Source organism: Haliaeetus leucocephalus, unplaced genomic scaffold (assembly GCF_000737465.1).
Source record: "Haliaeetus leucocephalus isolate CR32 unplaced genomic scaffold, Haliaeetus_leucocephalus-4.0 Scaffold3, whole genome shotgun sequence".
Taxonomy (NCBI): Eukaryota; Metazoa; Chordata; class Aves; order Accipitriformes; family Accipitridae; genus Haliaeetus; species Haliaeetus leucocephalus.
In genome coordinates, this window is record NW_010972439.1 from 3,274,871 (window position 1) to 3,287,897 (window position 13,027).

Sequence of the window (13,027 nt, forward strand, 5' to 3'; positions counted from 1 at the left end):
TACCTATATGGAAGCTTTTTCAGTTACCTCTGCTCACAGAGTAGGAATTCCTGTTCATCTTAACTAGTTCATCTTCTGTTGATCTCTGGGGAAGAGGATTCAGTTTTTAAGCCCTTTAAAATACTTCTGTGATAGTTGACTAAAAAATATGTAACATACTACTGTAACTGGCCATAATTTGTGAGATGAAATATTGTGCCACCTACTAAAGGGTATTTTGTATGCTTCTTAACCTTAGCGTTCATATTCTTCATACCTTTACAGTAATCTCCTGTTGGTTTAAAAATTTAAAAATTACAGTAATAAAGAGTAAGACTTACTGACGGATATAAGTAAGAATGTTGACTTGTAAAAATCTCTTACGTGTTTCCAACTGGCGCAGCATACACTATTTTATCATTAAAAATTCTCTGGGGGTACAAAATAGGTATTGTTTATAAATTAAGTATTTAAATTGGCAATTTTATTTTCTAATATACAAATTACTTTTCTTCTTTTTACTTCATATATGTTCCTCATCATCTTTGACATTTTTTTCCTGCAGCTTATTCTGATCCTAAAAATTACTATGAGTTCACAGCCCAGTATCATACAGGCCCCTGCAACAGTTCTCATAACACTTCTTTTGAGAAAGCATTGCTTCAGATACTAAGCAAACTTGTTGCTGAACTTTCTTGTGAGGTTACATTAATTAAGTCAGAATGCCATCATGTAAAAATGCAGAGAGGAGGTCTACAGAATGAAATCTTCTTTACATTTTCAGGTAAAAATCTGCTTTGCTTTTAAAGAACGGCTAGAATTTTTATAGTTAATGGAATGTATTTACTCCTTATAAAGTTTCTGGATTGGAAAAATGCTTCAAAGTATTGCATGTGAAATTCATGTCAATAGCAAAAAGATAGTTTATCTACTCAAAAGTGTGTATTTTACATTATTTCAGAAGAGCTTTAGAACATTTTATAGCTGTGGATAGATGAATATATTTTTAATTTCGTGTCATAAAACATTATCATGTCCCTTGTTGCACACTAACATAGGAAGGAAAGTGATACAGTGCATTCTGTAACTCCCCAGATTACCTTCATCTAGTCACCTACAACAGGTGTATAAATGACTCCATGGATGTGCCTTGGTCTTTATAATCAGCTTCCAAATGACAGACTAAGGCTGGATGTCAAATTTTCAAGAACTAAAGTTAAATGAGATGAACTTCAGTACTTGTCCTTCTTTAAGTGGCAACAATAAAAGAGGGAGACTTCATAATTTTCCATTTCTTTTAAGACAAAAGGAGCCTAAAGGAGACCTGGGCAAAACTGAGTTGCCAGAAATACTGAGTTGGCTTGATTTAAAGCAAACCATTAGATGGCTTGGGAAGGTGTCACCAAATTATGGGATATTTAAGGATTCTTCCTGAGTGTGACTACGTATTGCAATAATTATAAAACTTTTGTATCTGATATTTGGGTGTGTTGATACATAAATGAGTTTATATGTAAATGAAGACCTCAGAGTGCCTTAGTTACTTATGCTCCTTTGATAAAGTTGAGTTATTAAAAATACATTTTCACTTTAACATGAATTTGTTTTCATAAAACATTGCCATAAACAGCTTTTCACTAAAGGCATTAACTGTGGAAATCTCAGTGTCATGTCAATCCAAAGAAGGTTGTTCCTTGTTTTTGAGACTTGTTCTCAGAATATTCCTCCTGAGCACTGAAACCATATGAAAAGAAATCGTCAACTCCTTTATGCTGTGAGTGAGGTCTGAACGAACATGTAAAACAGTCCCAATATATGTTCAGTTAACATGAAGTACTTCGTTAAGAGATATCTAAAACCCAAATAGATGCAACTTATAATTGTTGAGCTGAATCTATATAAGAACATCTGCAGTATTTTCTTGGACTTACTGTTCCTATTTCAGCTCTAAAAAGGCCATTGTTTTCATGTGTTGTATTAGATTAGTCACGATGTATCAAGACATGCACTTTGGAAAGATCCCTTTCTGAACAAAGTATATCAATTATGCTTCATTTTCCACGTTCCAATTTTAATTTTCTTGAAAATTAAATATAGTTGCTTATAAAAACAATGAAACTATTAGCCAGTTGTGTTTCTCTGAAAACTATTTGTAGTGGATAGCATAATGTATCTGAAGTCTCATTACTGATAGTGTAGTTAGTTAACTCTAAGGTTATTAGACTACATAAATGAGATTTAGCCAATGCCCAGGCTTTATAGAATATTTGAGCCTTAGGAGGACAAATTCTCCAGTTAGAGATTTAGGTGGATGTAAACTTTGATATGGCCCAGTGGTAAACTACACATTCTGAAGTAGCTTGAAGTCTTAGAAAGTACTTTTTGACTTCTAAGTAGCATTTGGTGTTTCAGAATTACTTCTGTGATAGAGGTATTTAAAGCTTATCATATAAGGAGTTAAATTCACATGTTAACAGATAATTTTATCTTTAATATGGCAGCTTACTCTAATGTCAGTTCTGGAGAGCAGTCCAGCAGCTTAGTTAACAGTTTCCCAGGCCTTCACCACAACATGTTAGTACTAGTCAGTTGATAAGGAATGTGGACCCGTGCAAATGGATTACTACAACGTAACTACGCTTTTTCTTCAGTCCATACTTGAAGTCTTCCTTTGGTTCTATGTGTCATAGGCATTCCTATGAGAATCTAAAGGGTTGCGTGGGCGAGGCTCTGGAACTGATGTGTTTGTGCAGTGGAGGGGAGCAGGGAAAATGTTTAAAAGCACTAGATATTGCCCTGATTGATTGTTCTTGAGAGAAAACTTGAGTCCGTTGCAGAAATAGTCAGAAGCCTGAACTGTTAGGGTTCCTGGATGACTGTTTTAAAACCTGAGTCTTCATAAAACCACAATGGCAGGCAGGTAATTAGAGAGTAGCTTATTTCTTTTGAAAGGATTCAGATATTTATAAATCTGGGAAGAGTCCAGAATTATACATTTCCTTGCCATTAGAATTTACAAATAAATGACAGTTCCCATAAGATATTTAAGTATACTGAAAATTATACATGGATGTATAATATCTATAAGAGGACAAGCTCTGTGATTTCTTTAAAACATTGCAAGTTAGACATGTGAAATATGGTAAAATGTCCTAAATACTTGCATCAGAACTGACGAGAATCTTAAATGAGTAAAAAAAAAAAAAAAAGTCAATTTCATTGACCTTGTTCTTCTATAAACAGATTGTGTTTTGTTATAGTTGCTTCCTTAGACAGAGAAAAACACAACAGACTATGTCAGCAAAGTGCTTGTGATGCAACTCGTAGACTAAACAAGGTATGGTAGATGGGGGAATAAAAAGGCAACTAACATAATAAGCTACTCTCACAATAAAGTATAACAACATAAAAAATGAAACATACTTTGTTTAGTAAATTAATAAATTGATATAAAAGTTTTAGTGGATATATAATTTGTATCAGTTAAAATATTCTATTGCTGTTTGGCAATATTGCTAATATTCTGTTGCCATTATGGATAAGGCAGATCATGCTATCAGTCGATATTAAAGACAGTACATTAAGAGTATGAAAAGTGGCAAGACAATTGGGAAACTTTGAACATGTGCTATCTTATAAATATCAGATGTGCTGTTTCGCAATGGGAGTGCCTTTCCATCACTTCAAAGTGATTTTATTATTGATCTGGCAGAATTTTAGCTTTTGAAGTCATTTGGCTTTTACAGTAGAGAACCAGAAGCCAGAGTCTTGCTTACTAGGTTAACTGTTAATTCAGAGGTTCTTAAGGGAGAAAGGAGAAAGGGGAAGGGAAGTACAGAAGGAATACCAATAGCAGGTATGCAAATCATGCTTCGGGATTCCAGTGGAAGGGTGATGAGGTCTAAAATAACATTGTGCTCATTAAGCAGCTTCCATCCTGCCCACTGAAAAAAAAAACCCTAAATTTGTGGGGAAAGCTCATGATCAAAGTTCATCTTTTTCATACAGACAAGAGGATCAAATTAAGAGAGCATGAGTAAATGTGGTTTTGCCAATTTGTGTGTGTACTGAACCTTGCAAGCCTATTAAAGGATTTTTTTTCTTTGCTTTTTCTTTTTAGCTTTCTATATATATATAATTAATCCCTGTATACAAATGAAGCACTGTCTGGATATGAAGCATTGATACTTTTTACTGTTAGACTTTGTCAGATTGCTAATGGGTCTATTTCTGTTACAAATTTTATATAGCTTAGCCAGTTAGAAGTCACACTTTTGATTTTAACTACTGTGGAAGACACTTTATAAAAAATGGTCCAAAATTCCAGGGAAAATAAAGGATTTTTAAAAATAAACATTGGCTTTGGCTAGGGAGTTGGAGCAGATGAGATGGAATAGAGCTCCCTTGTATCCTAACATTTCTGTGATTCTGTGGTGCTGATTCTGCACTGATTGACGGGAATGTTTTTCCTAGCTAGGATTGTATTTGTGCAAATCTTTTTGAGTAAGGGAGTTAAGTCTTCTGTGATTATATTTGATTGATATAATAATAACAATAATCCCCTTGTTTAACTTGGCCTCAGGACACCTTTGGCATTTTCTTTTTATTGAACAGAAATAGCTAATAAAGATGAAAAAAGTATGTCCGAAATGTAAGTGGACCTACGTAAGAGTACATATGTAGATGGGAAAGCTGCAAGTCTATTGATGTTGGCCTACAGATGTCTAATGTAGGCAAAATTGCTATGGATTAGCTTTTAGAGTTCTATTTGTATACTTCTGAACACTTTAAAAGACATTGCATTAATTGATCAATGCTTATCTATATTAAAACCAACATATCCAAGAATATCAGATAGTCCTGTTTCCATTCAGTTACAATCAAAAGGTTTAGTGATACATCCTTTAAATCTTAATCCTAACTCATACTTAACATTCTTTTGTCTTGTATTCTGATCTCTTTCCATCAAAGATTCTGAAAAAATACTATTTGTTTCAATTTAGGCAAAACACCTTATAGAGAGATTTTTTAAGCAACAAGTGGAAGTTAGCAGGAAAAGTTCTGAACCGTTGCCTGAAATATACTACATTGAAGGTACTCTGCAAATGGTATGGGTTGATCGCTGCTATCCAGGATATGGAATGAATGCTCTAATACATCCAGACTGTCCAGAGTGTTGTGGTAAGTGACAAATTCATTTATCGTACAAAGTATTAAGTAGTGCTACAATGTTTTTTGCTCTGATTGAACTCAGTACTTTGCTATTTAAGTTTATAAAATTGTTATGCCATACTGTTTCGGGCTGTGATCCTGTCAAGTCTGTCAAGGTAACCAGTACTACATCAGGTTCGTACTCTCATAAAAACCTTGTTGATTTAGATTTTAAGCCAGACCCACAATTTCTATGGACTGATTTAAATTAACCTGAATCAGATTAAGTTCAGACCTCTAGATAGCAGTAGGGGTTTTTGGAATTAGCACAGAAAATCTGTAATCTGACAAGGTACGTTTCAAGTGCTGTTTTACAGTGAGAGAAACAAGACAGTTATTTTTGTTCTTAGATTTATAAAAGGGGGCATAATAATGCAATGCTTTCATCTAATTACAAACTTAAATGCTACATCCCAGATCTGAGTGAAGTAAGAATAAAAGATAAAATAATCACTCTGTATAGCTTTGCAAAATAAATTTGTAAATAGCTGTGATCCATTTGGAAGAATAAGGAAAGAGGGGGGAATGAATTCTGGTAATCTTATTTTTGTCAATCCTCATACTAAAATGAGTGATACTACCCTCCTTAGATGCTAAGGAGTAGATCGGTGTTTTAAAGAGTGGTTCTGCCAGATTGCATTTTGCCCTAGAAAAGGTTAGTCGTATGATTCCCAAATATTGAGCCTGAAGTCTCAAGGGAACAATGGAAGCAATACACATAGAGAATCTCTAAGTCTGTAGTCAAGCTTTTGACAGAGCTGATTCCCTACAGACCTAGAAATGGTGAAACAAAACACTGGATTACATATTGAATGACAGTTTACAGAATGGAATACACTTTTGTGATGGGTTGACCCTGGTTAGATGCCAGATGCCCACCAAAGCTGCTCTACCACTGCCCTCCTCAGCTGGACAGGGGAGAGAAAATAGAATGAAAGGCTCATGGGTTGAGATAAGGATAGGGAGAGATCACTCACCAATTACTGTCACAGGCAAAACAGATCCAACTTTGGGAAATTAGTTTCATTTATTACCAAACAAACCAGAGTAGGGGAATCTCTGCTCTGGTGCCTGGAGCACCTTCTCCCCCTCCTTCTCTGACCTGGGGGTCTGCAGGGTTGTTTCTCTTACATATTGTCACTCCTCTCTCTGGCTGCAGTTTCTGTGCTGCTGCAACTTTTTCCCCTTCTTAAATCTGTTCTCCCAGAGGCTCTACCACTGTCGCTGATGGGCTTGGCCTTGGCCAGCAGCGGGTCCGTCTTGGAGCCAGCTGGCATTGGCACTGTCGGACATAGGGGAAGCTTCTAGCAGCTTCTTGCAGAAGCCACCCCTGTAGCCCCCCGTGCTATCAAAACCTTACCACACAAACCCAATACAACTTTGAAAAGCAATAATAAAAATATGAAAGAAGATAGAGACAACTCTAAAGTTGCAGGATGTGCAAAATGTTTCCATATGTGATTGTTTTTTCCAACTTGTTGCCTTCATCAGAAGGAACTTATAATTTTTGATCCATGTCTTCCAGCAAAAAGTAACAAGTATCTGGATGGGATATATATAATATCAAATTTATTAATTTATTTTAATACAGAATATTGTTGTACATGATTTCAAGGTAAGGTACATGCAAATCAAGTTTAGAAAAGTGTGTCTTTAGTATGATTTGTTTTATACATACATCTTTGTTTTGCGCTTTCCCCCAGCATATCTGACTCCATTCTAAACTAATTTGTATTCCTTTTTTCTTCAAAACACAACTTTCATTTTAGCTCTGGTGGCTGTTTAACATAATTAGTAAAAAACAATACTGTTTTCATAGCTGCCATGCTCCTTTGCCTCCTGCACTAGACAGAAACACTACATAGCCGTACACCAGTGTCAGCCCAAGAAGCTGATCCCTGTTCAGATGGGATCGTAACAGACACCACTTTAGCAGATACAGGGGCAAGCTTTCACACCTGAGGTACTCAAGAATCTGAAACAATCAGCCCTGAAACTTGACCAATTACTACTTCCCATAGTTGAGGATGTCATTCTGTCAGCATGCTCAAACATATACTCTTTTTCTTAGTTGACCTCTTGGTAAAATCAGTAATCACCTTTCCCAGAATCCAAACCACCATATCATAGGCAGTAGAACTGAAAGGGTCCTCTGCTTATCATTCTACCTCAAGGCAAGATAGGAGCTTCAGTTATTCCTGACAGATGTATCCTGCATAATCTTTAAAACCTCAGAAGACTACATAGACTCCCAAGGAAATATAACTCAGTACTGCACATCCTCACCACTGGAAAGCTTTTTTTCCTAAGATATTTATGTAATTTCCCTTGAGGTAGTTTATACCTGTTACTTCTTGTTCTTAGTAAATCTGGAAATGTTTCTATTAACTTATCTTTGAAACAGCTTTTGTATATCCTAGAAGACTCTGACCATTTTCTTCTTCTGATATTGTCTTCATTGAACTAAACCACCTCAAGTTCAGTCTTTTTGGTCATGTTTGATAGACCTTGTTCAGCCTGTTTACTGTCCATTATAGGTTCTCTACCTTTGTTTTCAATGCCTCAAACTTCATGTAGTAGTTCTCAGGAGACCATGCCAATATGGGAGAATTAGTTGTGATTTGCTAAAATCCCTGGATTGGTTACTTACTTAAACAGAAAATAAATATTTTCCCTATATCTTTGTTAGTGGGGTAGCTTTTTCCAAAACATGCACTTACTCATAGAAGCATTTTGATAAATACATTTCATGGCAGCACAGCAGAGTTCAACTTCTTGGGTTACCCAAGTTTCCCTTGTAGTTGCAGAACTAGGTCCTGTAATACAGTTATAGCAGTTTTAAGGTCCATTTTAGAACTATTAGGGAGTTTTGGTCTCTTTAGCTACTCTTGTTGTATAATTAGAAGATCAAGCTTTCAATCTAAATTAATTAATGAAAAGTTCATACTTATTTGCCCTGATGGGGAGAACGCCTTTTAGCTTAAGTAGATTTTTTTTTTTGTCTCCTGTTTTATAATCAGAACAAGTCAATTACTTTCTATCTGCTTTTGTAATAGTTTGCATTCAGCAAACCTATATCTTGCATGCCCTTTTTTGAGTTTAGTATTCTTGCTCAGGGGTGACTAGAATTTAACATGGTATTTGAGATGAGCTCTTACCAGTGCCTTTTACGTCAATAGTGCTTTTCTTTGGGCCTAAGAACCTCTCTCTCAAATGATCTAACAGTAACAAGCTTCCCCTTTTCATTGCGACTGATTGTGCTCACAGTCCTCTTTAATGAAACAAATATACAGGCCTTTCTTATTATTTCTTCCTACCTATTTAAAGCTTGTCCTTATTCACAGCTTCTGCAAGTTTTGTTGTCAGCATAGTCCATTGGGAATTTTTCTGATAATCATGTTAGTGGAAAGATTTAGTAAAGTGTGTTTAAGGGCAAAGCTCATGAGTAATCCCTTTAGCAATTTATCTCCAATTCTTATTTCCCTTTTAAGCATCATTCAGTAGTCTTTTTTTTAAATTTAATTCTAACCATAGTCTTCTGTAGTTTATTATATTTGTATGTACTGCTGTATGAGGTGCTTTCAAATTAATTATGTGTTTATCTTCATTGTAAAACAACATTGGGTTGTATTACTTTCCACTTACCTGCATGTGTTTCAGCATTCATTCATGAAATCTTTACATAGTATAGAAGTCTTATCAGCTGTTCTGTGGTTTCTTGGACTTTTTTTTCCTTTTCTGAAAAATTTATAATACATTTCTTACCAGTCATAGGTTAGCACCAGTCATAGGGTATCACCACAGATAAATTGCAAACCTCAGATTATCATCTGTGTTACCCTTTAATGAGCCAGTTCTATTTTGGAACATGGAAACAGATGTTACTCAGACTTTCTAATTTAAGTACATTAAACTTTGAATAGTCCAACTGTTTCTAGTCTCTGGGTCTTGATAAGGATATGACAGAATGGGAGAGGTTATGGACTAGGCCTAAGAACATGGAGAAATAAAAAAACCTATCCATATTCTCTGCAGGTTTCATAAACAAATCTACTCTATTTTTACTTCTCATACAGCAAAATAGCTGGATGTTCAGTTATACCTGTTCTCTTTCCTCTATTTTTAGAGTATCTGGTTTCATGTAGTTTTCTAGTAGTTTTGGTTCCTCCATGCTGTTGTGCATGCTCTGTGAACAATACATCATTTATTTTCCATTGCCATCACATAATTTGTGCACTAAGCACAACCCTTTCACTTACTGCATCATATACCAATCTAAATCTCCTGTATTAGAACTTGCATTCATTTCCTTCCCAATGCTTCTGTCTCATGTTCTTTTATATCATACTATATCCTCATTTGTTCCCCCCCCCCCCCCTGTTGTTTTTAGAATGGCATTAAATACTGAGGTATTGTCACCCTCTACTCCCATTTTCTAGTCTGAATCTCTTTCTGAATTAGTCCATTAGACATGTTAACCTGATTAGTCACTGTGTGATGTATCTATCTTTAGAGAAATCTTGGTAGAAAACACTGGTGGTAAAACATATCAAAATTTTGTTCATCTGGTACCAGATAAGCCTCAGGCAGAACCTTTTACTGAGTGATTTTGTAGAGGCAATGACTTAAAGACACAGAGTTAGTGCTGATTAATAATTCTGTTTAGTCTTCTGCCTCTGTAGAGCAGTCTTGAATAAACAGAATTGATGAGTACAACCATCTTAGAAATTATTTCATATGGTTTTATCTTAATTTTAATGTTTTTCTGCTTTTAGAGCCCTATTTTATATTAAATAAAGCACATTATTCCAGGATAAGTTAATTAAATATTTTGACAACAGCTACATGAGGTATGATCCACCATTAAATTTTACTTAACATATGCAGTTGAGTCACTTCCATGTCATCAAAATTTCTAAATATAATTTTTCTGCTTTATAAATCATTTTATTTTGAGAGTTTTTTTAATCAGATGCAGCTGTGAGATTAATAGAGTACAAAGTGTTCTATGTTTCTTAGGGCTTCTCTGGAGAGACAATTTGATATCATACCCTGTACTAGCTTTATGAAATATTTTTTATCATGTATTATTCTGTAGAGCTTGATTTCTGTGGTATTTTTAGTAGACTATTCAGTATCTAGTCAGTTCTAATTTGGTTTTCTTAATTTCTTCAAATCAGTATGGTGATTGTTTATACTACTGAAACATAGTAACTTGAATAATGTATTTCCTTTTGACTTTCAAGAGAATATTGTAATACTCCTAAATATCAGAAAAGAGTACAAAATACTAGTTAGCTTATAGGATACAAGAACAAATTAAGACATTATGTGCATTTCATGAGAGAATATTTTGCTAAGATGTTTATACTTCCAAAGTGAAGGTACACCAATAGGAGTTTTCCATTAGTGAAAAGATTGAAACAAGTTAAGTTTACCACTTAAAGAAACTTTCCAGCAGCTGGTAAATAAGCTACAGGTCCCTACTTCAGATTCCTTTCTCTTTTTCATGCTTTTTGCTAGACAGCAAACAGATGACACTTCTGAGAAATAAACTTTTATCCCATTGTAAGAGAAGTCTACCTTGCTCCAATTAAATAAACTGAAAATTCTGAAGGATTTACTAGAAGTGTACCTATAATCTTCAATAAAAAGAGTAGAATTATTCCCCTGGTACACAAGATGATTGATTTTCCAGACAGAAAGTTTGGAAATGCCTTTAGTTACATGTTTTCGTAAAGGTTTCTCTTTCCCATAAAGCCATCTTGGTCTGCCTATACTAATGTACAAGAAAGGCAAGGTTTTGACATCATCTGCAGAGGACTCCTCTCACATTTCATAAGAGCTCCAACTCTTCTTCAGTCAATAGCAGTGGCAAAAAATGCTAGGCAAGCTAATAACAGCCACTGGGGATCAAGTGAATCCTGCCAGCCTCAACAAATGAAGATAAACCAAACCAAACACTGAAAATCCTGCTGAAGGTTTGTGCAGTAGTGACTAAGAAGTCATTATTAATCCAGGCAAAACCCAATAACCAGGTAAGCGCTGACCCTGCAAAAGGAAGGATGGTCTCAATTACCTTTGCATACTGAATACTAATGCTGTTAGTTAAAGAGCTATTCTAAAGAAAGGCTACCATTGCCAAATTGAAGTATGATTCAGGACAGTCATAACCAAATAGCTCAAATTCTCCTTTTTTCTGTCAAGAGCATAATGCTGAGTTAAGTCTTTTGTGATGAAGTCATTCTGCAGATGACTGTACAGACTTCATCAAATAGCATAACATGACCTAACAGGAAAAAAAATTCATTCAGAATACTTGTTCTGCATCATACACTGATTTCTGGTTTGCTATATTATTTTTGCACTACTTAATAATTATCTGAGCTTAGATTTCAGCTTTATTTTGTCTTGTATTACTTATACAAGCAGCTATACCAGTTTATTTAAAAAATTATTGGATATAGGCCATATTAAAATGTAATTGATGGACATATCCCCTGTAAGTAGATGGAGTGAAAAGGGGTGAAGAGAAAAATATGGTGAATAGATGATGTATAATATATATACACAATTTTTTCATCATCAACTAGCAGAATGCTGGAAAAAAATGATGTTTTTTTCAAATAGATAAAGATGCATTCTAAACATTTCAAATGTAAATATTTTATCACTTAAATTCCACATTTTGTCCTTTATTTTTTTTGTCCTTTATGTTTTTTTGTCCATAGTTATATGCAGTCCAGGATCATACAATCCTAGTAATGGAATTCACTGTCTTCGGTGTGACAGCAGTTTGATATATGGAGCAACAAAGTGCTAACAGCTGAGGGATTTGCACTCTTGCAATAGCTCTTACATGTTTTAATGTGATAATAGTAATAAATATTTTTAAAATGTGTACAGCTTGTTTTGGTAATATCAATAGAATGCAATGATTAATCAGCACATTGGTAAAATATTTGAGGTCATACCACTTAGGACTACTTCATTTTTAAGGTCTTTAGAAAAACTGATAGGTTAATACCAATAGAGACAACTAAATTGTAAGAAGAGAATACAGAAGTAGAGGTTATTTTGCATACTTACTCCTTTGCTGATAGACCTCAGCTCCTCTTGACACAGACTGATGTAAGGAGTCTGTGTTGTAGTTTTCATCTACCTGTCCGTTCAGTTGTTGTTAAGAGGATTATGGTGAACAGCTTATGCTGTACATCCAGCACTGAAAGGTCACGCATGTTGCAATGTAGCCTCAAATGCAAGAATACCCTAAAAACGTTCAAGATAAATTATAATATCACTACTGACCAGTTGGTAACCTCTTCCCAAAGAATGTAAAATTCCACTTGGGTCAGTCATCTGTTCCACCTTTAAAGATACCATCTTGAGCATAACCCTGTTGCTCTTACCTGAAGAAGACAAACAGTAACATAAAATACCATGGTACTTTTTATGACACTCATCTTCTTTACTTAAGTAGACTGTTGAGCATTACTAAATGGTTGGCTCAGTGCAGTCCTTGTCATTCATTAAGAAAGCCTTATTTAAGTTGGTATTCAGTAACAGAATCCTGTTTAAACCCCTGTTTGTTTTGTAGATCATACCCATGCAAATTGCAAATTTTTTAATAAATATTAGAGTTTATATTCTTTTTCCCTTAGCTCTTTCTCCTATCTAGTTCATGTATAAAAATGAGCTAGATTGAAAGGCCATTTTTAGCTCTTTGTCATATCTGGAAAATGGTGTTTGCAGGTGTTTGTTTTTTCAAGCACAGATACAGACTACAGGTTTAAATATGTATGTCTTCAGGAACTGTACTCTGAAAAAAGGAATAAAA

General features: G+C 34.8%; 1 protein-coding gene across 1 annotated transcript in view; it reads left to right on the forward strand.

Annotated features, from left to right (window-relative positions):
• The window catches only part of ZPBP (zona pellucida binding protein), a 31,248-nt gene extending 19,235 nt beyond the window's left edge, over positions 1 to 12,013 (forward strand). The window contains exons 6-9 of the mRNA XM_010574110.1: positions 545 to 763; positions 3,240 to 3,316; positions 4,983 to 5,160; positions 11,922 to 12,013. Of these exons, the coding sequence (XP_010572412.1) occupies positions 545 to 763; positions 3,240 to 3,316; positions 4,983 to 5,160; positions 11,922 to 12,013 (566 nt within the window). The remainder of the gene's footprint in view (positions 1 to 544; positions 764 to 3,239; positions 3,317 to 4,982; positions 5,161 to 11,921) is intronic.
• The last annotated feature ends 1,014 nt before the right edge of the window (positions 12,014 to 13,027 follow it).